This window comes from Arvicola amphibius, chromosome 7 (genome assembly GCF_903992535.2).
Source record: "Arvicola amphibius chromosome 7, mArvAmp1.2, whole genome shotgun sequence".
Taxonomy (NCBI): Eukaryota; Metazoa; Chordata; class Mammalia; order Rodentia; family Cricetidae; genus Arvicola; species Arvicola amphibius.
The window spans coordinates 41,779,169-41,804,795 of record NC_052053.1 but is presented as its reverse complement, the minus strand read 5'-3'; the positions used below and the strand labels follow the sequence as shown (position 1 = coordinate 41,804,795).

The 25,627-nt window shown below is 45.7% G+C and overlaps 2 protein-coding genes across 2 annotated transcripts; both read right to left on the bottom strand.

Annotated features, from left to right (window-relative positions):
- Positions 1-4,254: 4,254 nt before the first annotated feature.
- On the bottom strand, positions 4,255-7,028 carry Il1f10 (interleukin 1 family member 10). The gene is made up of 4 exons (XM_038335667.1): positions 6,997-7,028; positions 5,128-5,213; positions 4,738-4,865; positions 4,255-4,467 (listed from the first exon to the last, which is right to left on the bottom strand). The coding sequence occupies exons 1-4, from the start codon at positions 7,026-7,028 to the stop codon at positions 4,255-4,257; spliced, it is 459 nt and encodes a 152-aa protein (XP_038191595.1).
- A 12,013-nt stretch (positions 7,029-19,041) lies between these two features.
- Il36rn (interleukin 36 receptor antagonist) lies at positions 19,042-22,931 on the bottom strand. Its single transcript, XM_038338148.1, has 4 exons — positions 22,900-22,931; positions 20,701-20,786; positions 19,465-19,592; positions 19,042-19,266 (listed from the first exon to the last, which is right to left on the bottom strand). Exons 1-4 carry the CDS (start codon positions 22,929-22,931, stop codon positions 19,042-19,044), a joined length of 471 nt encoding a protein of 156 aa, XP_038194076.1.
- Between the last annotated feature and the right edge of the window lie 2,696 nt (positions 22,932-25,627).

Here is a 25,627-nt window from a genome sequence, read left to right as displayed (position 1 = left end):
GAGTGAACTAACAGTAAACGTTTATTTTAATATTGAGCACGCACGTGCGCACACACACAGACACACGCACAGATGCACAGACATACACACAGACATACACAGCCACACAGATACACACAGCCACAGCCACACACAGCCACACAACACACACACACACACACACACACATACACACACACACACACACACACACACACACACACACACACACACACACACACACACACACACACTTGGCTCCAGGCTTCCAGAGAACAGGGCTGATGGTCTCTGTCACGGGAGTGCTGTAAAACTTTTTAATGGCAAAAACAGTAAGGCAAAGCTTCTTCAGTGATGCAAAGCTACCCTCCCTGCTTGAAAGTGAGGCAGAGATGGGCACAGACAGAGACAGGCAGACAGGCGATAAGAAGCATTCAAATTAAATTTGGTGAAAATGTTCACCAGGGCTCACACCCTCACAAAGCTGAACTCTGTCGCCACCTTCAGTCCAAATGGTACATTGCAAGTTCCCCATCTTAGAAATAGGCTTGGGAATTGGCACCTTGGTAGCTAGAGATGAGACTGGAATTTTTCTAAGAGGTAGACTTTTGTTCAGAAAGAATCACAGTAAACTATTTATGTGTGTAAATGTAAAATCCAAGTTAAAATGTTGTCAAATAATACAAATGCCAAGGCATTAACTTTTTTGATTTTTGCTAGCTGATACCCAGGATAACATGCCCATTAAAGCTTTATTTATTTTTCTTTATTTACCCCCCCACCCCCACCGGATTACCTTCACTTGAACTAACATGCGTCATGTATCTGGGGACGTTTTGTGTGTGCTTTGTGCAGTTGTTCATTGGGTTGACAGTGATGCTCAAGTTGGTATCTTAAAGTAAGAATCTGGTCAAAAAAAAATCAGTCAACGTAACATCTGAATCTTGGTTTGAATGATTTAGGGGACTTTGAGCATATTGTCCTCTGGGCTAAATCTGTTCTAGAACCTCTTGGAACAAATCCCCTAAATGAATTCCACGGCAGATACGCACAGCATGAACACCAGGGTACTCGTGTGTGTGCGCGCGCACAGAGCACACCATGCACACATTTCTTGCCCACCCACCAAGTTCCTGAGTGTAACCTGTCACTTGTCCTGTCCCCACACCCACCGTTCTGAGACGTAGACTAGTGGATAAGATCTCAAGGGTGCCTCTCCCACACATTTACATAATTAGAACATCTGTGGCCCGGTTGAGAAGATGGCGTGGTTTTCTAGGGAGGAGAAGGAATTTAAGTAGGAGTCTTGGGCTATGGCAGAAAAGTCTCCCTGCAGTTCCTGAAGTGTATCTGTGAGAAGTAAGTTCTTCTGTTTTTGATTTTTGATCCCCCAATACCACAACATCATCACTCATTGTCATTGATGCCCCGGCAATGCTCAAGTATGCATGGGCAGCCCGTTTATGGCGGTTCTCCAGTTGTTCCTATCCTGGGCAGTCCCAGATGCTTGTGTTATTGTCATACCCAAGGCTCCACAGTCTTCCTTTATGCTCTATCCAGCGGTTTTTTGGTCCTTCCTCTTTGCCTTAGCCAGTGCACTCCTCCAAGCAGTGCTATCTTCAGGTATCTGACGTCATTCGTTCTCATAACATGGCCGAAGTATCTCAAGCGCCATTGCTGTATCCTGTAGTTTACTTCCTTTGTAGATGGAGATGTTTCTTAACATCATCATTGCATAGCCTGTCTCTTCATGTGACACCTAGAATCCTCCCGAGACACGCTATCTCAAACACATTCAGCCGCCGTTCTGAGGAGTGTCTCATTGTCCAGATTTCGGCATTGTAAAGAGGGCAGCTCGAGACAAGTGTCGCGTGTACTTGTAATTGTGTTGTTTCTCTCGGTGACCAAACCTCTCCTAGTGAAACCCAGTGTGGACAATGTCATAATAGCCTGCCTTCCACTAATTCTTCTGGAGCTCTGCAGCATGAGAGTTTTTCTGGATTTTTTCAATTTATTTATTTATCTTGGTGGTGTATTGGGCTGGCAGTGGGGGATGCACCTTGGCCCACATGTGGAGGTCAGAAGACAGCTTCTGGAAGTTGGTTATCTCCTTCCACCATAAACGTTTCAGAAATCAAACTCAGATCATCAGGCTCGTGAGTAAAAATGCCTTTTCCAACTAAGTCATCACACCGTCCCCAGTGTGTGTGTGTGCTTCCTAGCTCTCTGTCAGGCAAGTGATCTGCCACTAAGCTAAGCTCTCAGCCCCAGGCTTGCCCAATCTGAAACAAGGTATCTGCTTCTTCTAGTGTCAGCTCTCCTTCCTCTACATCGCGTGTCCTTGAAGGGCAGAGGGCATGCCTTCAAGGTCTTTGTGTCCCCAGCACCTAATGTAAACTTAGCAAATACCAGATACTGAAAATCTTTTTTGTCTGTGCGGAGAATGTGATTCTGCTGGGGCTGCTGATGTGCCTGGGTGGCCCATGGGCACAGATCACAAGAGGAGGCCAACAAAAAGAAGGGATCGTTGTTAAAACAATTAACTGGGGGGCTATTCTAAGTCTTGAGTTCCTACTTCATCACACCAAGGGGCAGCTCGGAGAATGGGCATAGTCTAAGAAAATGAAACTTAGATTAACTAAACAGAAACTGCCAACTAACCTCTCATTAGCAGCTTGAACAATTAGAAACTCCCAACTAACATTTAAGCTGGGACTTTCCACTTTAAGCAATCAGATTTTTTCTTCCCTTTGTTTCGAGAACGCCTTCTGAAAATATTCTCCCCACCCTCCAGTAAGCCCCCCTTGGTAAAGCCCTGAACAACTCGTCATTGGGGCTGCCTGACTCACGAATCACTCAGATAAACTCTAACATGCCTAAACTTATGTGCCCAAGTTTATCTCCTAGCTCGTAGCCCAAGGAGATATGCCACTGTGGGAGGGTGAAGTAGGATCAGGCTACCAGGGAGCCAGAGCACAGAAACTGACCTCTGAAGGTACCTGACTGGGTCGTGAGGATGCAGGGATGAGTGGAGGCTCCGGTGGCATCTAGGTCAGCTCAGGAACAGGGGCCCTGCTTGCAATACCTGATGATTCCTCTGGCGCTCCCAGATAAGGCCCAAACTCCTTGGCGAGCCATTTGCAATCAGACCCCACCCATCTTCCTGCTTTAATTTTCAGCAACTCCTCAACCGCAAGCCTTGGGTTCCAGCCACATGGATGACACACCATAACCTAGACGTGCCCGGGGCTCTCCTCCATCACACCTTCCTGAATTGTTGATTCTACATAGAGTGCTTGGCCCCCTGTTCACCAACAGGAAATTTTTTTTTCTTTGAGTCCAGGGTTAGATGTCCCCTTTTGCAGCCCTGCTCTTCCTGGGCAGCTCTCCTCTCCAGTGTGCCTGGCACTGCGCTCTCCTCGGGTCATATCCTGAGTGTCTATCCAGAACCTCACGTTCATCTTCCCAGTCAAGAATTTGTGCCCTTTGTGTTCCAGCACTTTGCTCTAGACACTGGTGACACAGAAGAGGGCCAGCAGCTCACCTGTCACTGAGCCGGGATAGTACATGCTAGAAAGTGTCGTGTTGGATCAGGGACATGGGGGACAGGATAATGTCATACTAGAGCAGGGACGCAGATTTTCTATGAAATGAAAAATTGCTGGGGCCCTTGGACAAAGGGTGCAACTCTAAACGCTCAGAAGAGTCCAGCTTGATGTCTGGGGTGTGACCTCTCCTTGACACAGGGACTCCACTGGACCCTGGACTCAACATTCAAGAAAATCTGTGGGTGTCTTTCCAAGAAATCACCAGGCACCTTTGCCCCTTGAATTGCCTGTGAAACACAAGTCTTACTATGCCTGCGTCAATAAACCATCGCAAACTCGGTGGCTCGAAACAATGGAAGTATATTATATTACAATTCTGGAGGCCAGAAAAATCTGAAATCCATGTCAGGAGCGTTCTTGCCTTCTCCAGTTTCTAGAAATCGCTCGCATTCATCATCACAGGTCCCTACTCTGTCCTCAAATTTGACAGCAAAGTTTATCGTAATCTCTCTCCGACTCCTTCCTTCTCATGAGGCTTCCTATGATTTCATTGGGCCCAAATGAACCATGGAGGAAAACCCCTTTTTGCTTTTTAATGTAACATCGTTACAGATTCTGGGGATTGAGACGTAGACGTCTTTGTAGATGATCGTTCTGCCTTCCACAGACTATGAGGAAGAAGGGCTCCGTTTGCGGGCGCTATGCTGGACCGCAGTACCGGGCCTCCTTACCGACTCTGTTCAAAGTAGAACTCAGTACGGGTAGAGGGGTCACTCTCTTTGGTAAGCTGCACTGGCTGCTGGGGCTCAGCTGGGCCACAGAGGAACCAGCCAGGGAAAGCAGCAGCCTCGAGCCTGAACGCAGAGCCCAAGCTTCTCTGGAAGAAGGTGAAGCGGGTGGTTTGCTCGCCGCCTTTGTATAGGTCCTCGATGCTCACATCCTGTGGAGAAAAGAGAGACAGCTATGGGATGAGATGATTCTGATTGGATGTCAGCCCTTGATGCCTCAGAAACTTGGCCAAAGGACTCAATAGGAAAGAGTTTGACCCAGGGTCGTTCCTTCCGTAGATCCCAAAAGGTGAGAATTCCCTTCCTGGAGGCAAGGAGAGATGGGGGCAAGAGAGGGGACGTTCGGGTGCAAAGATGTGTTTGCGACCTGACAACCTGGGCAAGGCTGACTGTGTCCTCCAGGATGAGGAGGGGTCTCTCACCTCCAGCTTCAGGGAAGGGCCCTCTCTTGTCTCAACACATGCCAGACAGCAACTTCCTCCCTGGATCCCCAGGAAGATGGGCACCTTGGAGCGGTCCAGGCCTCGGTTAGGAAGAATACAGATCTTCTCTAGGGGGTAAGACAGAATGCGAGTCAGGCAGTAAGGGGACCCCAGGTGGAAGGTTGTTTTTTGGGGGGGCACACATGGCCTGTGCACGGAGACTGCAGGGTAAGTGGACTCCCCAGGGCAGGCTGAAGCTGCCCTTCACCTCTTCTCATTATCATGGGGATAGCATTCTCATGTCTCTAAAGACATGAGAGAGGAAAAGAATCAAGGGCCTGTAACATGGAGATTGGGGGGGGTCTGGTAGAGAGGCCCCCTGATGCTTACCTGCACTGCAGTTCTCTGAATCAGGGTCTCCCACCAGGAGCTGGCCATTCCGTGTGTACAAAACCTTGTGTTGTGCGTCTTTGATTCTGAAATTGGAGGGCAAGGTTAATGGGCTGCTGCCACCAAGGATCATTGTGTCTTCTGATCCCTGGGCTCTGGGCCACCACATTGAGCCTTTGGTGAATTCTCTATTTCCAGAGAGGAGTGGGGATACTGCTCCCCTCAGGGCAGAAGCAGTCTCCATGCCAGAGCAAGAGCAGGTTTCCTAGGCTCATAAGTGTCAGAGGCTCTTGGGAATGACAGTGGCCAGTTTCTCATGAAGAGATAGAGATGTTTTCATGGCTGTCTGAGTACTTGTTTTGAGACTCGGGTATTCCGGGGGCACAGTGAGATTTGGACCCTATCCCAGCTTTGGAACCACTCATTAATGAAGAGATCGAGGATGCAATAAGTGTGATTTGCTTTGTAAACTTAAAAATAAAAGAGAGAACTCTGAAAACAAAGTCTATGTCACTAGAGGCTCACCCCACTCTGGCCATGGTGAGGTATACTCTGGGCGGATTGAATCTAGGAGGCCAAAGCAGAACTAGATCAGGGCCTGATTAGTCACTGGGGATGGCCGTGGATCTAATGACCTGCCTGGGAGGGTAAATATGCACCAGGGAAGCCGGGAGAAACTGTCATGCCTGTGAAACATCAAAACCATGCCTGTTATTAGCCTAGTTGCCCGGCTGGTTTCAGAGATGCCCATCAATTGCTCTCAGAGCCCAGGGAGCTCCCGATACCTTGGACCAGCGCCACCACCTCCAGGAGCCTGGTCTGGCTCCACAACAGCTGGTGATGGCAGTTTAGAAACAGCTCACCTGCTGTGTTTAAAGCAGGCTCACTTGTACATTAAGATCAAAGGCCTGGCAGTCTTCTCAGCCTTTAGGAACTGGGATGTGACAGTTCACCTCCTGGAAGCATTCTGTTTAGAGACCACTAAGTTATTGTCAAGGAAGCAGTGTGGTGGTAAATACTTGAATTTAGCACTTGGAAGGCAGAGGTGAGCAGATCTCTGTGAGTTCGAGGTCACCCGAATGCACATAACAAGTTCCAGGCTAACCAGGGGCTGTAGAGAAACCTTTCTCTCCTCGATATGAGAGCGCGCGGGAAGGGAGGAGAGGAGGGAGGGCGGGGGAGGGAGGGAGGACGAGAAGAAGAAGGACAGGAAAAAGGGAAGAGCGAAAAAGAAGAAAGAAGCGGAGAAAGAAGAAAGAGAAAAAAGAAGAAGAGGAAGAGGATGGAAGAGGAGGGAAGAATGACTAAGTCATAATACCTCCTGCCTCCTAACTCCTCCTCCTCTCCTCCTCCTCCTCCTCTTCTTCTTCTTCTTCTTCTTCTTCTTCTTCTTCTTCTTCTTCTTCTTCTTCTTCTTCTATCCAGGTATTTAATGTCACCGTAAAGATGCTGCCATTGAGACTCAAGATTGACTGAGCTTTCTAAGTGCCAGATATGCCATTTCAAAGAACACAGCGTCTGACCCCACTCCCTGCTTTTGGGTGGTTGTAAGACATGAGGAAAGTTCTACAACCTTTTGGAGCTGCAGTGTCCAGATCTGTAAAATGGACTTAGTAATACTCTCCTGACAAAGTTCTTAGTCTGCTCTCAGGAACGAGGGCTGTCATTTTGGGCAAAGACAAAGAGATCAATTCTTGCTTCAATTCAATGCTTGAGTTCAATTCAATGCTTAAGGGTTTGTGTGTGTGTGTGTGTGTGTGTGTGTGTGTGTGTGTGTGGCCAGAATGAGCTTCATCCTTTGACTCAGCCCTTTCCCTTCTTATGTGTTTCCCCAGACCCCTTGATTGAGAAATCACCCAAATTACTTACATGTAGTATCTTGCCATGGGAAGGGAGCACATTCCTGCTGTTGGGAGTGTTCGGTCTTCACTGGGGAAAAGAAGACACAGACTGTCAGAAGAGTAACAGTGTGTATTTTGGGGCAGCCATGCTGGGACTCAGAGATACCCAGCCACAAGCTGCCCCTCACCTGTAGGCATTGCAGAATCCTCCAAGGTCTCCCCATCCCTCCCAGCTCTAGGCTGCTCTGCCTTTTCCTAATTCCTGGCCATTAGATCAGGTTTAGTTGACAGAGGTGTGAGCCTCTGCTGAGATTCTAAAGAGCAGATTCACCTAAAGAGCCTACCACCTCACTTCCCAGGCTGAGAGGTGGTGTTCCACAGATAGGGGATAATCTCAGGGCAGATTCAGTCCCATTTCCCAGCCTGGCCATAGGGTCACCCTGCTCTGTCCTCCTTACCCAGCAGGGTGTAAGACACTTAGCATAGGAAAGAACACCTTAGCTGAGGAGAACAGGCAGGGTCTAAGGTTAGGAAGCATCGTTCCTGGGACTGGGGACTGTTGACATGTGTGTGGAGCTGGTCCACACACCTCCCTCTCTTTTTTCTTCCAGGTGAAAATCAGAACAGGATCGACATACAGAGATTCATGCTTTTGAAAATGAGCACCCTGACATGAAGACACTGACCTACATAAACTCTAAGCCACAAAGCTTCCCAGAGCTGTGTTCCTTCCTGGAGGAGTATCCTAGCCCAGGGCTCCTCCCTACAGTGATCATCCAGAAAGTCCAATCCAGAACAGCACACAAGAAACTCAGGACAGACTACAGTAGGAGAACAGCTCCCAAGAGTAAATGCAGGGGTGTCTGGGCCTACCGAGTAGTTCTCATTCAACCTGAGCAGGAACGGGGATGAAAAAAGAAATCTTTATGAAAGAGAGTAGAAAATGGGATAAAAAAGAAGAATGTGGGAAGACATGGGACTTGGAGATGGAAGAAGTGATACCTAGGGAGGCAGGTAAGGCAGGCAAGACTGATGCTGGTGATGGCATTCAGACCACCATGGTATCACTGAGATCCGTGGTCTGGTATTGTAAGAAATGGGGCTGTAGCCCAAGTGGCTTTTTTTCTGGTTATATGATTCTGTCACCTTGGAAAGCAACTGGGCAAAAGTTTAAGACCTGTAGAGAGTGAAGAAAACAGGGCACTGATGAGGGTGAAGACGCCGCACAAAGGCTGGCGTTATGGATTGGGCTCCAAGCAGCCTGTCTAGTCTGTGATTGCATGTGCTGTTGCCATGTTCCAGGGGGAGGGAAAGGATTGCCCAAATGTTTAGTTATAAAACAGTTCAATTGAATGTTTTTTGCAATGTTGGGAAGTTGGGAATGCTCTCCATGTCCAAGAATAGGCCATTGGCTGATAGGGAATGACAAATCCAGAAAATAAGAAGCATATGCTCATCAATGATGACATTTATGGCATAAAAATTTCCAGATATATGAGGTGAAAAGGGTAGGTTATAAATAACGTCCACACTGTAATTCCAGTCGATTCATGGCTGTGTAGAGATACACACACGGGAGCAAAGACCGCTGGTGCTCTCTCTTGCAGTGCTCAATCATGGCTGGCAGGATCATCAATGATTGTTAATATTCCTTAACATTTTCTGGAGTAGATTTGATTTATTTTGTAAAGTAAGCATTATTCTTTAAAAATACAAAGTGTTTAGTTAAAGTCATAGGTGCCAAAACACTTGGCAAGTATTTTTCCCCCTGGCCTTATTCAATAGTGCTTGAAGTAACGTGTTGTTCTCTAGGTCTGGGGTAAGGCCTGAGACTGTATTTTAAACATTCTACCAGGTCTTGATAATGCTGCTGGTCCCCAGACCACACTTGGAGCAGTAAGGAATAGTGAATTCTTCCTCTAGCCCATGTACACTAATAGCAGCACAACTCAAGCCAAGCCTGTTTGATGACGTGTTCCCTTTGAGCCAGACCACCAAGGCTCCTTTAGTTGTGGCAGAGAAGTAAGAGCAGCCAGGAAGCTGGGTTGAGGCCTAAGAGGGGCCGATGAAGTTGGTAGGTGTGTGTGAAACTGCACATACAGGCCAACTTCAACTCTTGGTCAATGTCAGCTTCAACAGGCAACAGAAATCCAATGTTGGTCTCATCAAGCTGGATCCTTGGGGCTCTAGAAACTACCCATCTTGGCACAACCCAGACTTTTAAAGTTTCCTCTAGACTCTCAGGTAGGGTCCCTCTGCCTAAGTTCTGGCTAGATCATGATAGAAGAGTAAGAAGTTACTTGCTTGTGCTAGTTTGTGGTCACACAGGAAGCCCGGGGTCCTGATGCTCTTCCCAGTGTGCCACACACTTGAGTGCCAAAGTTTCCTCTTCCTTGTTAATCCCCAAACAACCATTCACTCAGTTTGGGTCTATGTCCCCTTTTTCTTTCTCTGATTTATTCCTGGCCATAGACCTTGGCTGACTCAGACCTCTCTAACTCTCCTGCCCTGCATCGAGTGCCTCCAACAGATAATGCTGCCATCTCTCAACATTCTCTTCATTTTCTCGAACATTGTCTATATGAAGCCTTTTGTCTCCAAGAACAACACCAATCTTCAGGGAGCCCAAACCAAAGGCATTTTAAGAATTATTTTTCTATTTCTTACTACCTCCTTGGGATCTTTGCCATTAGTTGAGTTCTTCCAATTCCCCGTCTATCAGAGGCACATTGGAGAATCCCTTTCCTCGGGTCATGTCTAAAGCTGAGAGTCATAAGGAGGTGTCCTATGTATTTGTATTTTCACTTGCTATGGAATCATAATCCATCTCTTCCTACAGCTGCAACCATCACTTTGGCCGAATGCCTCCCAGACCTAGGCTGAACTTTAGCAGTCCCTAGTCCACCCTCTTCTTTGGAAGTCCTGTCGTCATGCACACCAGATATGTGTAAGGTTAATTATCTTCTTTCAATCCACTTACCTCTCTCAATTCTACTTCTCTCGCTTTTCTAATATTTCTCTCATCAGTGAACTTCAAACCCTGAGAAGCACTGAAAATGTACCCCTCCTTCTCTTCAGGAGACGTTCCTTTAAAATGTGACTTTATTTTTGTTTTCAGTTGCTACTGTAAACAAGCTAGTACTCCTGGTTGCTGGCCCAATCTATAAGAAGCATACGGGATTCATTTTTAAAGTACATCTTTGACCATTTTACTGCCCAGCTCTAGAATCTACAATGGCCACCTATTGTGCCACCATCTCGCCCTAGTTTGCTTGTGCAATACTGTCTCATTTCTCTCTCCAGGACTCCTTCCTCATCCTCTCTAAGGACACACTCAGTGTTGGCCTCTGGTTTCTCTGCTCCAAAGCCACCGCCTTCATCACTGATCATTCACGTCACTCATATTAAGGTCACTGGGCATGGCTTCAGTACACACGGGCTCAGTAACTTGTCCGTCCAATTGCACAACAACTGAGAATGAGAACTCAAACACACAGGGTCATGTCTCCTCATGGCCAATGCCAGGTTCATGGCATTACATTATGTGGTTGTCAAGGTTCTTTCTAGGTCAAACTATGGTTCCCATGACTCAAAATTTAATGATTCTCTCCTTTATGGTTATAACACTACTCTGAGCTCCTATTAAAATTTACTATATTGCTTATTAGTGTACATTAAGACAATTGTTTGCCTTATAAAAGTTGATAAGATCCTGCAGTCATGAAGCATGGTGTATATAGCTCGTCGGAAGCTCTGTCCAACCACATGATTGACACACACAGGAACTTAAGATGAGAACATAGAAATACATGTATCAGGCTTTGACTGCAAGGATGGATTCCAGAAGTAACTCTGCTACTAATTCATCTTGATTCTTTTTGTCCCTGGGCCTCCAATCTATTCCCATAGCAATGAGATGTTGGGTAAGATAATTTTTTTTCAAAACTGTTTTAAGTTTAAGTTTCACAAGAAATTTTTTTTTAAAAAGTTGGATGTATGATAGATAAGAGGGTGATAAAGACTGCTTCAGAGGAGGTGGTGGAGACACTAGCACCTGGTGGCATTCCTACTGTCCCACTGAAGTAAATCACAGAGTGTCTCTAAGGAATGTCCGTGTGTCACAAACAAAACACTGAATACTACTGGCTTAGATGCTTATTTTTGAGACGACTTTGTGGTTTCAAATATATAACCTTGCTTTGACAAAATCTATACGTCTCCTTAAATTCTATCAAGTGCTCCTAAACTTAGAGAGCATCACACAACACTCTGTAAAAGGCATTCCCTGCTCTTTGGAGAACTTGGCATTTTGAAGGTGTGTGTGTGTGTGTGTGTGTATGTGTGTGTGTGTGTGTGTGTGTGTGTGTGTGTGAGAGAGAGAGAGAGAGAGAGAGAGAGAGGAGAGAGAGAGAGAGAGAGAGAGAGAGAGAGAATCTGTCACCACTGACCTGTAGATCCTGGTGTCTGGAACTCTGATGCCTGGAACCTCCAACTGACTTCTTCCGGGCATCAACACTGTGTTTATAATGTCTGGTCAGGGTGGGACAGGCCTGCAGCAATCTATAATTGCCTCCAGATCAGGAAAGAAGAGCCCAAAGATTTCATAATATCTGCAACACTGTACGAATAATAAGGAGGTGGGGAGATTAATGAGTATTTGTGGGAAGGGGAGAGAGTCACCCATAAAGCCTTGACAGAGGCCAGACAGTGACCTCCTGTCTCTGTAGCTACTGTCATTGACTGTGTTATTAGTGGTTTTGCAGCTAGATAAACAATGCTGGGATCAAACATCTTTGATGCTCCGTGGGGTTCCATTTGAGACTTGGAAAGGTCTGAAGGACCAGAAATAGAAAGACTACGGCTGCTGGGAACCAGATGCATCCAGGGAGCCGTAATGAAGCAGGGGTTGGTTACATCATGAGTTCGGCTCTGCTTGGGAAGATGAGAAGGAACCCTTTTCTTTTCAGATTTAATTAGTTGATGCAAACTTATTGAGACGGAGTATCTAAGGAAACACGGCTGTAGAAGACATTGGTCTGTATAGGAGCCACGTGTCCTGGACTATTAGGAAGTATGAGAATTTGAACAGTGTGGGGTCAATAAACTCAGTTCTCTTGTTGAAATTACATAACTCTGTCCATCTGTTTATCCATTTTCCCATCTACCCACTCATCTGTCCAGTGAATTATCTATCCAGCCAACCCTCTACCTATTCATTTATGCATCTGGACATCAATCCATTTGTCCATCCTTTTTACATCCCCCACTAGGGGTAAAGAATTGGACAGAGTGTTCTCTGGAGATTAACTGCCTTGATGTAATTTTCCTTTTTGGGTCATTTGCAAATTTCTTCAAAGGACTTGATGAGGAAAACCCGGATAATCACAGAATGAGAAATGAGAAAAGATGGACGAAGATGAGACCCAAGTTTTGCTTTTTTATTGCTTTTATTATTGCTGCTGTTTTAAACTAACAGTTCTCCAATGACATATATGCCTAGAAACATTTATTTGTTTCTAGGCATATATGAGGTAATGAAAGCTACGGTAGAACTTTGCTCGGTTTTTATTATTGTATTAGAACCCAGTTCATGTTTTCTACCACCATAAGCACTTTGGAGAAAGAAAAAAAAATCCTTATTTCTTGTTAAAATTCTTCATTTTTCTCCTTGAATTATGTTTCATAATCATTCATTTCCATGTACTGTGTTGTTCTGGGAAGATAAAATGTTTAACATATGACTGATCATCTTTTGGGATATGCCCAAGAGTGGTTTAGCTGGTGTAGTGTTATTGCTAGGCCTTGAGATAGATTGATCTCCAGTTTTCTGAGAAACTGCCGTATTGATTTCCAAAGAGGCTGTATAAGTTTGCACTCCCAATGGCAATGGAGGAGTGTTCCCCTTGCTCCACATCCTTTCCACCATGAGCTGTCACTTGTGCTTTTGATCTTAGCTGTTTTGACAGGTAGAAAACAGGATCTTAGAGTCATTTTGAGTTTCATTTTCCTGATGGCTAAGAATGTCGAACATATCTTTAAGCATTTCTTGGTCATTTGAGATTCCTCTATTGAGAATTCTCTGTTTAGATCTGTACCTACTTCTTAATTGGATTACTTGGTTTTTTGGATGTCTAGTTTCTTGAGTTCTTTATAGATTTTGGAAATCTGCCCTCTGTCAGATGTGCGGTGGGTGAAGATCTTTTCCAATTCTGTAGGCTGTCATTATGTCCTCTTGATGGTATCTTTTGCCTCAAAAAAGCTTTTCAGTTTATGAGGTTCCATTTATTAATTGTTAATCTTAGTATCTGCACTATTGGTATTCTCTTCAGGAAGTTGTCTCCTGTCTCAATTTGTTCAGTGCTATTTCCCACTTTCTCATCTAGCAGGTTCAGTGTATCTGAATTTATGTTGAGGTTTTTATCCACTTGGATTTGAGTTTTGTGAAAGGTGATAAATATAGATCTATTTGCATTCTTCTACATTAGGACATCCAGTTAGACCAGCACCATTTGTTGAAGATACTGTCTTTTTTCCATTGTACAATTTTGGTTTCCTTGTCGAAAGTCAGGTGTCCATAGGCATGTAGATTTATGTCTGGGTCTTCGATTAGATTCCATCAGTCCACTTGTCTGCTTTTATGCCAATGCTATGCAGTTTTTATTACTGTATTTCTGTAGTACAGCTTGAGATCAGGGATGATGATGCCCCCAGAAGTTCTTTTATTGTACAGGATTGTTTTAGCTATCATGGGTATTTTGTTTTTCCATATGAAGTTGAGTATTGTTCTTCCAAGGCCTGTAAAGAATTGCCTTGTGATTGTAATGGGGATTGCAATGAATCTGTAGATTGCTTTGGTAAGATGATCATTTTTACTATGTTAATCCTACCAATCCATGAGCATGGGAGATCTTTCTGTCTTCTGATATCTTCTCCAATTTCTTTCTTCTAAGACTTGAAGTCCATGTGAGACAGGTCTTTCACTTGCTGGCTTAGAGTTACCCCAACATATTTAATGTTATTTAAGGTGGTTGTAGAAGGTGTTGTTTCCCTGATTTCTTTCTTAGCTCATTCAACCCTACCACAAAGACACGTGCTCAACTATGCTCAGAGCAGCTTTATTTGTAATAGCCAGACTACTGGAAAGGGGGGGGTGCATTTCAGGGTCGGGTAAACACCTGAAACAAGGAAATCACCCAGGAATCTACGAGGATGATCTCAGCTAAGACTCTTAGCAATAGCAGATACACAGCCCGAATGTCCATCTCCTGTGACCAGGAAAGACTTCAAGTGGAGGGAGTGGAAAACCAATCCAGTCACAAAACCTTTGACTGACAGTCTGTCCTGCTTAAGGGATGTGCTGGGGTTAAGGATGGCCTAGAGACTAAGGGAGTGGTCAACCAATGACTGCTCTACCCTAAATTAATGCCAGGAGAGTAAGTTCAGCCCTGACACTGCCTGGAGCACCAGGAACCACAGGCTGATGACCCAGAGACCTAGGATAGAACCAAACATGACTGGAGGAAAACTATGTCAACGTAATGATGCCTAACAATATTCTGCTATACTCATAGATTAAGTGACTACCCCAACTGTCATCAGAGAGGCTTCATCCAGCCACTGATGGAAACAGATGCAGACTGGCAGAGCTTGGAGAATCCTGCTGAAGAGAGGTAGCAAGTATTTTAGGAACCAGAGGGGTCAAGGACATTACAAGAAAACCCACAGAATCAATTAACCTGGGCTCATAGGAGCTCACAGAGACTGAACAGACATCCAGGTAGCCTGCCAGGGACTGACCTCGGCACACTGCCTACATGTTATAGCTGTATAGTTTTGTCCTCTTGTGGGACACCTAACAGTGGGAACAAGGCTGTCTCTGACTCATTGACTGGCTTTTGGGACCCTATTCCCCATACTGGGTTGCCTTGCTCAGCTTTAATACATGGAGAAGTGCTTAGTCTTATTGTAACTTGATATGCCATGTTTTGCTGATATCCATGGGAGACCTGCCCTTTCCTGAACAGAAATGGAGGAGGAGTGGATTGGAGGGTGAGGGTAGAGGGAGTGGGGGGTAGGAAGGAGGAAAACTGTGGCTGAGATATTAAATAAATAAGCAAGTAAATAAAAACAAACAAACAAAGAAAGTATTTAATGGTTTTAAAGACTCCCCACTCCCTGAAAACGATTTCAGAACTTGGTTTGGGTTACCCATTTTTTCTTTTATTGCCAATTTTCATTCTTCATTATTCTTTACAAGTTTACACCCCTCTGTTGAAAGTACCAAAGCATGAGGTGTCCTGTCAGGCAATCAGTAATGTGTACCAAGCACTTACACTGCTGTGTCAAAGACACACAGTGTCTAAGGAACTTCAGAGTTTAGCTGGGGAGCTAAGCCACAAACAAATGACAATTTGAAAGGTTGTACTCAGCTGTGAGCCAGGGTATGTGAGGGACAATAGCATTAGAGAAACCCTTTAGACATGACATCAGAATCTCCCGCCGAGTGGTTAAACACTATGGTGTCTTAAAAATAGTTGGTCAGGCTTTCCCCCAATAACTCCAAGGTCAGGGATTTTGTATCCCTTGGGAGAAGCATAAATGGTGTTCATGATCTTTAAGGTTATGATTGGGAGGGGAGGCCATTCAGGAAAAAAATGTCCTCCAATAATCTGTGCCCAGTGGTCGTGTTGCTGCTTCCTGGAATTATACAAAGCAAGTGCATCCTCCTGCCTACAGACCTTTGGATGCTTTAAGCATGAGGTGGCTGAATTTTGTCTTTTCAGGATAAAGACCATCAGCTCCTTTTTCTCTTCCCTCATGCCCTGATCTTAAAACATCTCTGCTCTAGAACATCTGCGCTTGACACACACCTCAACTGCTGTGGCCCAGGTCTGTGGCTTCTACCAAAATTGCAGAAATCTAAAAACACTAGGTTGTCTTCATTTGAACAGCCATGACACCAGACTCTCTCAGGCTGTACATACCTCCCTTTACTGTTACTGTTACAACAATGACAAAACAAACGTGTTTCTGTTCCTTCTTTCCCTCTGGATTTGGAAGTGTCAGCTTTTCTAGGTTGAAGTCTTTTTGAATTCTGCCACCCTACAAAGGATGAAGCAACCACTCTGACCTTTGAGGATGAGGTGGGATTTGAACTACTCTTTTATAAGGGTGTAGATGGGTAGAGGAAAGGGAGAGGATGTTCCAGAATTGTGAGTTTCCATGTTCTGTATACACCATGCTCCAAAAGTTTGCCAAGTATTAATCTAGGTGTTCAAAAACATTGCTCAAAACCATATTGACACAGCTCCTTAAGGTCATCTGGGTTCTGAGCCAACTTTGTAGATAAGCCCAGAGTATCATCATAGCAAACGACTAGGGAACTCATCTCTTCAAACGCTTCTTACAGGAGGTGATATCTTAGCAGGGTGTTGAAAAGCAAGTGATTTCTGTCAGCAGCCAGGATGGGTACAATGTCCCCAGATAGAAAATGCACCATGAGACTCTGACCCACAGGCAGACATTGTGAATGGGGGATTCAGAAATATAGCCTGGTACCCGAGGTACGTGTCCTCAGTATCCCCAAGAGGCCTGTGGTAGAAATCGAGCTGCCTGTTGCTCAGGAGATCTTAGCTCCATCTAGACTGCAGATTTTGGGACAGGTGGAGATTGCCTCTTCTGTCCTGCCTTTTTTTTTTTTTTTTGCTGGTCCTTCTACTAACCTACCAACCTGCCAAGCTGGCCTGTCTGACAAGGGAGCTTCAGCTGAAAACACGGGGCACAGCTGTGGACCCCTTCTTTTGCTTTCACTCTTAGTCCCCAATATTTTAGGCAGGAGTATTAGAGACAGAAGTCGGCATGTCGGTGGGAAGTAGAGATGGTTATAGATGAAGCAAACTTTACGGCAACAGGTTAACAGTTTAACAAGTGAAGCAGGTCAGCTTTTAAATATGTTATTTGGGTCAATAAAGGGCTGGTGTTCATTTTGAGAAGAAAAATGAAAATAACGGAGGAAGTTTTTATCATAACAGAGTAAATGCACATGTTTCCCTTTCATTGGATATTACTTACTGCAGCTTATCAACTTACTCCAGCTTATCAACTTACTCCAGAGTCTAGAGACGGCATCGATGAGCTCACAGGGTTTCTATGAGACAGGAAGCTGGAGGAGCTGGGCAGCTGTGCTACAGTGTCTCATGAGACTGTAATGGAGCCAGCAGCTGGGTCGCAACCGCTGCTGGGTAAGCCCCGCTTCTGAGCTCATACATGCAGCTGTTGTCCACGGGAGACTAGTTTTTTTCCCACATGATCTCTCTACAGGGCCACGTATAGCATAGAATCTGGCTTCCCCCAAACAGGCCCCCCAAAGAAGCCACTAAGGTGCCTTTTATAATCCACCCTCTGCAGTGCCCGCTATCACCTCCACTGTATTCCAGCGTCCAGAGATAACTCTGCTAGAGCAGTAGAGGGAATGAACCCCAGGAAGCAGGGATCGCAAGCAACTCCATGTCCCCCCCCCCCCCAGCTTCTCGGGTCAATCACCCACACTTAGAAACTTAAACCAGCAGAAATGTATTCTGTGATAGTGCAGGGGACTGGAAGTCTGAAGTCAAGGCCCCAGCAAGGCAGCACGCCATCTGAGGCTCTAGGCAGGAACCCCTCCTCCCCTCTTCCTTGCTTCTGGTGGTCCACACAGTCCGGAGATCCTCTTTGGCTGGTGGCGGCAACTCCACTTCAACCTTTGCCTTAGTGTCACATGGGCCTGTCCCCTGTGCCTCTTCTTGAAGGACACCAGTCAAGTGAGAGTTAGTGCAGCACTGTAACTGTAAAGACCCTGCCCGGGGAAGGGCATCGTAGATTTTGGAAGGACATGCATTTGAGGAGGGAACTTGCTAACCAACACAGTAGCCCTAAGAAGCTGGCTGCTGCTCAGAATCCTAAGGGTTGCGATCATCCTGGTCAAAGTGCAGGGTCGCTTTTCCCCTTCTTCCCTCCTCTCCTCTCCTCTCCCCTCCCCCTCCCCTCCCCTCCTCTCCCCTCCCCTCCAATCCCCTCCCCTCCCCTCCCCTCCCCTCCAATTCCCTCCCATCCCTCCCCTTCCCCTGCCTTTCTCCTCCTCCTTTCCTCTCTCCACCCCTTCTTCCTTTTCTCTTCCAGCACAAACTCTTTACATTCTTCGTAGCTTTTCTGGGGTTTGCCTCTTGCTCTCTGCGCCTGCCACTCAGGCAGCTGAGCTCCACTTCCCACCACATGGATTCCTTTTCTTATTATTATGCAAATCACACACCTCCATAATGGAGGGGTTAATAAACACAACTAAAAAGTCACCTATACTGCCCCCACCTGGACATTGCTACAATTGATGTAGGCACTTCCAGAGCCCTTTTAAAATAGTTAAGTGTATTTTAATTAAGATGAAAATGCAAGCAAGACATGTTACTTTACAGTAAGCTCTTTCCACCTAATATTAACAAACATCTTTCTGTGTGAGTAACGACCAGAATCTGGGATTTTTATTAACCCTTTGGTTTCAAACCAGAGCAGTGTGCCTGGCCATCTTCCGTCTTCTCTCCTGACATTGTCCTCTCAGTCCAGGGCCAGAAAAAGATGGCAGGGATAAAAGAGGCAGCGGAAGCCAGCAACAGGATTGAGGGACGGGTCTCAGCCAACCAAAGATCTCCTCCTTCTCCTGCCAGGGAGGGAATGGCAGAGCTTCTGAGGTTCTGTGTCAGATCTCACTAGGCGGGGAACAATCTCCACCACTCGCTCACCCAAGAATCATTTTATGTTGTTCTTTGCTTGTCCTATATGGTTCGTATTAGATTCCACACCAGAGGTAAGACCATCCTATGTGGCAGGAGGCTACACGCTGAGCTCCAGATACCCGAAGAATTTACTGGCGCCGGGGAAACCGGGAGAAGAGAGTGGCTGGACCTCCTAAGTCAGAAGTGGGAGTCCCGAGAGGAGGGAGAGGAGGGAGTCGCCCTTTGTGGACCTCCTCGATCACTACCTGCCCCCTCCCCCCGATTGCCTACTCTGCCTCTACCTAGAGGGTTTGGGGGACCACGCAGCCCTAGTCACACTGCTGAAAGTAGAAGTCCGTGATGGGAGCGTCCCAGGCGGCATCCTCAGGGATCTGGGTGAGCCTGACAGGCTGGTCAGCTTCGGGCACGGTGCAGAGGAACCAGCCTGGGAAGGCAGCTGACTCGAAGCTGGAGGTGAGGCCCATATCCCGCCGGTAGAAGGTGAAGCTCTTGGATTCCTTGCTCCCAAGGTAGAGCTCCATAATGTTCACTGGCTGTAGAAAAGGGGCATGGTAGATGAGACACAGGAGTGGGCAAGAGAGAGGCTAAGCTGGACAAGGGAAAGGTCCTCAGAGAGGAGACAGCGCTGCCTTCGGCGTCGTCCAGGGTTACCTGGGTTGTGGCGGCAGAGCGTGCGCGCCTCTCTCTCCTTGCTCAGGCCCGGACAGTGAAGAAGCTGCAATCTGACTCACCTCAAGTTTCAGAACTGGCTCCTTCTCTGTCCCACAGGACAGGCATTGTCTTCCTCCCTGAACACCCAGGATGACAGGGCACAGACTGGCATCCAGTGCCCGATTTGGGACAACGCTGATCTCCTCACCTAGAGGAAAAAGGCAAGATGCAGGCACCTGCTTGTCCTTCTGCCCACTCTCCCCCCAGTAGGACCTTAAAGGGATTAGAACCAGTGTGAGGCATCCTGCCTTCTGCCTGGCCCAGATCATAAACCAAAGCACAGGAATACCAGGTAAACCCATTTCTCTTGCTCAGGGCCAAATTTCGATTCTCTAAATTACAAGAGATCACCCCTCCCACCACTCCCTTTAACTCCCTTGACTTCCAGGCCCCCTTTTCTGGACTTTGTTGTATCCTGTTAGAGTTGTGTCATGCCTTTAGCCCCTGTGGGATTTCTGCAGAAGAGGATTTCCCTCTTCTTCTCTGTACATCATCCATTTCCCCATGTACACATGCACAGACAGTCACACACACATTACATCAATATATGCATATGTACATAGATATAATCACACACATGTATGCACCCCATGCATATTACACATAATCAAAACATGTACATATCCATAGGCACACATACAAGCAATCCTTATGTGCTTGTATAGGTATGCACATACATACTTAAGCAATTCATATATGAACTTTTGCATTCACATATAGCTATACCCTCATGTAGTGTTCACATATGCACACATGCACACACAATGCAGCAAAAGGGGCTGTATAGATCTAGTATCCCATAAGGGTGTTCAAGCAAACATGTATGCAGCAATGTGGAAAGGCCTGTCAAAATATGAGGGCACGATGAGTAAGCAAGAGGCCAGAAGGGGCACCCACTATCCAGATGTCAGCACTGAGGGTATCCAAAGGTCTCTATAGAGCAGAATGGCAAGCAGAGCTCACCCACTTGAAAATGGAGATCTATTTTAGTCATTTGTACAGTACTGTCTCCCAAGGACACAGCATGCCCAAGAGAGTTTGTGATGGAAACATAAGTCGTTCGTCCTAGAAAATACCCTACCTCTACACAGAGGCTTCCCTGATGTTCTCACTTTCCTTGAAGCCTGTTTTGTGGTGCCCTATGTGTCATGGTGGTTCTTGGGTCTGAAGGCCTGCCACTGGTTTACAGAGCCATTTAAAGGCTTCTAAACGCATACCCCCTAGAGTACAGAGGCCTGGGATTCATAGATACCAACCTTTAATGACCTTCCCGGCATGCAGCCCGCCAGCCAGCAGCTGGTTATTGTGCAGATAAAGTATCTTCAAGGCTGAGTCCTTCATTCTGAAACACCAGGAAGGGACAAGACTCCGTAAGGGTAGGGATGAGCACTCTGCCTTGCCTGGTTCCAGAAGGTCTCCCCAAACTTAGATATCTTCTCTTCTTCTGTTTCTATGGTGCCAGACACAGCCACCAACGTTCAGTCCTGGTTCTGCAGAATGACCCCTCTGCCACCCATCTGTGCCTGATGTCTGCTCTCTTCCCTTATTAAACCTTTTATATCCCAGAAAATCTCTCTGCTCAGTTGGAAGAGCCTGTGAATTGGAGCCCGGGTTCTTCAAAGTCCAGGAACCACTTCTCCAGCCTTCTTAGATGTCCTTGACACACAGGCTTCTTTGACTAAACCTGTCTTGAAGAGCCTCAAGTTGTTTGGACATTCCTGGCCCTGTGGGATCCCTGTGAGTGAAGAGCTAACTCTGCACAAGAAGGTTTGGAAAAGAGCTGCAACCAACAAAACACTTGCCCTCTCTTCGTCGCTGAGCCATGACAGTGGCTTAAACAACACCCAGAACTCTCCTCAATTATCATCTGCTGCTTGGTTTTTTGTTAAGACAGAATCTCGCCATCTAGCCCTGACTGGCCTGGAACTCATACTGTAAACCAGGCTGGCTTCAAACTCATAGTTCTGCCTGAATCTACCTATCAGCTCCTTCTTACTGAACATTTCAAAGTACACTTGCTGCCACTGGGCCAAATATCCCACCCTGAGGACTTTCTTTAAAGTCCTATTTTATTTTTCAAAATGACTTTTCAGCTGATTTTTTGACACTCTGTAAGGTGAGATACGCTTAAATAGACCTTATGTGGACTTAAGTAGACCTCTGCTGATGTCATATAGGGATACTTTGCAGTGTAACAATTGCTTTGATGTCTGGCTGATTATTTTAGTGTGTGTGTGTGTGTGTGTGTGTGTGTGTGTGTGTGTGTGTGTGTGGTGCATGTTCACAAGTTTGAGCGTGTACATGGGCCCAAAACTCCATTTTGGGTGTCTTTCTTAATCCTGTACCACTTTATTACTGAAGTGGAATCTCTCGCTGAACCTGGAGCTGGCCAATTTGACTATTCTAGGCAGCTTACCCCAGGGATCTCTTGCCTCTCCATCCCAGGTGCTGAGAAAAGAGACTGGCTTCAGACAGCCCCCAGGCTTTTATACAGATTCTGGGGGTTTGAACTCCAGAAGTCACATTTTTTTTCTCAACATGAACTTTATCCACTGAGCCATCACCCCAGCCCCAAACATGATGAGGAAGCAGCGTTCTGCAGCCGCACTCACTCAGAGAACACGAGTGCATGAACTATCTCAGGGGACTGAGCCTCAGAGAACATGCTTCGAGAAATCCTCCAACCCCTTGGCAGCATAGGGATTGTTCTGGGACCCCTACAGATGATACCCAAATCCACAGGTGCTCAGGCTGTTAAATAAAATGGATGTAGTACTTGCATCTTACGGGTGTCCAACTCCTGAATACTCTAATCCTCTCTCCATGGCTGTGATACCTAACGACATGCAAACAGCACGTAAGTAGTGATGCTGTTATTTAAGGAAGTAATAACTAGGAAGCCTGTGTATGTTCACCGCATATGCAAATTTTCATAATATTTTCAATTCTGTTTGTTGGAGCTGTGATTGAAGAAACCGCAGATGCAGAGGGCTGACTGAGTCCAGTAAGAGTAAGGACCATTCTCATCTGCTGCTGTCAAATCTGTAGTAGGGTGCCTGGCTCACTGCACACCAGGGAGCAACAGAGAAGTTTCTGTGCTATACCCAACCCCAGAAAGGACCATGGAGGGATTACCACAGTGGCTGAGCTGATGGCAATTCAAGGCTATGGGAGGCAATAGTGGAGCTCTGTAAGGGAAACCGGACTCTCCTCACCAAAGGCTGCTGCTTTAGACTGCCTAGCTGCTTGTCCCATCCCCAACCCCACACACTTAGACCCAGGAGCCTGTGAGAATCCTGCTCAGTTCTTCTCAGCCTGAAGAAAGGCAGAAAAGCTCCAAGGGTGGTATTGGTCCCAGCTATCTGTGATGGCCCTGCTGGGATAACAACACCTTCTTGTCTACCCGGAACTCACTTTTCTGAGAACGCCACCAAATCAGATGATAGAATACTCACCGGAAGCACAGTGCCCCGCTCAGGACCATCATGAGCGCCACGCTATGCAGACCCTATTTTGAAAGAAACAGCAGGAAATTTTGGGCAAAGAGCAGGCTGGGAAATTAGGGGCCTGAGTAGAAAGCAGACTCCAGAGCCTGTCAGCACGTGAACAGCCTGTCCACAGCAGGAGATTCTGGACCTGAAAGTCAGGAAAGAGCCCACAGAGGAGCCCTCAGCTCTCTCCTTCTCTAGGCAGGAGCCTGTGGTTGTCCGTCTGCCCTTGCAAGATGCCTTGGTCCTTTAAGTACACGAAGTACACTAATGATCCAGGGAGGAGCCCTGAAACTCACACGAGGGAGGAACAGGGTTTCCCAGAATGATTTCACACCATCCCAAACTCCCCCAAAGCACCTGCTGCTGCACCTCCTCTCAATGAAGGAAGCTTCTCAAGATGACTTTCTTCCCAGGGTTCTGAAGGGGTTCCTCTGGCCTTCCCAGCTCTCCAGGAACACTCAGCTGCTTCAGAACCAGGAAACCAAAGCAACCTTCTTTCTCCCCTCCCTTTCTCCCTCCCTTCCTCCAGTCTCTCCTTTCTGCCTTTGCCAGATCTATGGAGCAGTTGGAGGCGGAGATCTGCTTAGGAATGTTTAAGCAACAGTTGTAGAAAAACCAGAAAGTCCAGACGAGCAAAAAAGAAAAAAATATGCATGCTTACCCGTCTTTGGATACATTAAAAATATGTCAGCACCTTTTCCTTTGTACACATTTAACCACAGGCAGCTTTCCATATGACAATGCCGTAGAAACCGAGATTCTTTCTCAAGCACTATTTTTGTGTAGGAACATAGCAGAATATCTTTCCATACCAAACATGATAATGACATTATAAGTCTTAATAGCCATATAGTATTTTATGTATAGCTATATTGTCATTCATGTCTACTCATCTACTTATCATTGGTCTCCTACAACTTTATTTATTTGTTGCTTGATTTTGTTATCGAGCACTGCTGTGATAAACCTTTATGATTGTATATTTTGTCTTAAATACTTGATTAGTAAAATAATATGCATTTATAAAATAATTGATATGTTTTTAATACCTCCACAAATTGTGACAGAATTAGAGCTCAGGACCATTCCATAAGAAACATGTTAGAAGTTTTGAATACTTCTGATAACTATTGATTGTTTTTGTGACACTCATCTCTCAGAAAAGTAAATTTAATGTACAAGTTGTCTTATGAAAAAAATGGTCCGGTGAACTATTAGTTGACTAAATTGAACTACACTATAATATCTAAAAACTAAAATTTCAGGAAGAAGCAGCCTATTGGCAAAGCAGAGTTTTAAGGAGGACTGTTCTTATCTGTCAGAGAAGACGATATTGTTTCACCTAAAAAAAGCCAGATCTCCAGGACATCTTTTGTTCTTCTAGACATGGCAGGGACACTGCACCCAAGAAACATCTATGATGCCGAAACAAGACCTGCACAATGACAGCACCAGTCGACAGGTCATTGTGGATGAGGGAGTGCCCAAGGCCCTGTTTCTAGGTGCAGAACTATGGCCTGATGAGAGATGAAGACTTTAGCTTTTCTAGGGATGGGTACCCTAGTAGGTTATTCAGTCCCAAGTGGTCATCACTAAATGCATGCACATACAAGAAACACTAAACAGACTAAGTACGTTATATATACGTGTGTGTATAAAACAATAATAACTATAGAAGAAACAGTCTTGAATTTGAGAGAGAATAGAAGATATATAGGAGTAGTTACAGGGGGCAGCAGGAGGAGTAGACATGACGTAAATACAGTACTCATGTATGAAATTCACAAACATATAAACAGTTAAAAATTTTAAAAAGCCAGAATACCATCTGCCCAGGCCACCTTCCCTGACTCCTTGCTCCAGTGAATTGTGCCCAGGTGTCCAGTGCACAGTGTCTGAGGCCCTGAGACAGAATGATGCCTCTGTGTGACTGGCCTGCGGGGATGCAGCGGGCTTGCTGGGTGTCTAAGCAGGGATGTCTCTGCCAGTGTTGCCACTGTGAAATGCGCTGACGTAAGGACCCACACAAGGATGGATGAATGGAAGGACGCACAATCATTGTTAATCAAGTCTCCACATGTAAAGAGAAAATGATGTCAGTATGGGGTTTGGATCTCCCTCTGGCACAACATAAAACAGACGTCCCTAACAATTACCTCTCTCTAGAACATATCCCTTGGTTTGAGTTGTTCATTACTATGGATTAGCTCCCAGTGTATGCCTATGGTGCAGTAGCTCCATTAAAACACATGCTGGCGTTCATCTCTACACTATTTATGGTATGGAAGTTATAGAATACACCTAGGTACTCATCAGTGAATGAATGGGTGAAGGAAATGTGGTGTACACATATTGTGGAGTCTTATTCTGCCGTAAACAATAATAATATTGTGTTACTTCAGGAAGAAATGGAACTAAGCTCATCATGCTAAGTGGAATAAGCCAATCTCATAAAGACAAGTCATGCAGGCTTTCACTCATTTGTGAAATATAGCTAGAAGAAGAGAACAAGAAGGTAAAAGAGGGGTTATTAGAGATATGGAATCAGAAAAGAGGAAGAAGAGATCATAAAGGGTTATAGAAAGAATGATTATGGTCAAAGCATATCATATGCAGGTATAGAAATGCCATGAAGAAACCATCACTTTAGATAACTAATGAATGCACAAGAAGAGCAAACTCATGCTGAAAT

Coding starts and splice junctions, on each gene's coding strand:
- Il1f10 (XM_038335667.1), bottom strand. CDS start 7,028: ATGTGCTCCCTTCCCATGGCAAGATACTACAT. Junction 4,866..5,127: donor TTCAGAGAACTGCAGTGCAG/GTAAGCATCAGG, acceptor CTTACCCCCTAG/AGAAGATCTGTATTCTTCCT. Junction 4,468..4,737: donor GCCCTTCCCTGAAGCTGGAG/GTGAGAGACCCC, acceptor TTTTCTCCACAG/GATGTGAGCATCGAGGACCT.
- Il36rn (XM_038338148.1), bottom strand. CDS start 22,931: ATGATGGTCCTGAGCGGGGCACTGTGCTTCCG. Junction 20,787..22,899: donor AGCGGGGCACTGTGCTTCCG/GTGAGTATTCTA, acceptor CTGGTGTTTCAG/AATGAAGGACTCAGCCTTGA. Junction 19,267..19,464: donor AGCCAGTTCTGAAACTTGAG/GTGAGTCAGATT, acceptor CCTTTTCTACAG/CCAGTGAACATTATGGAGCT.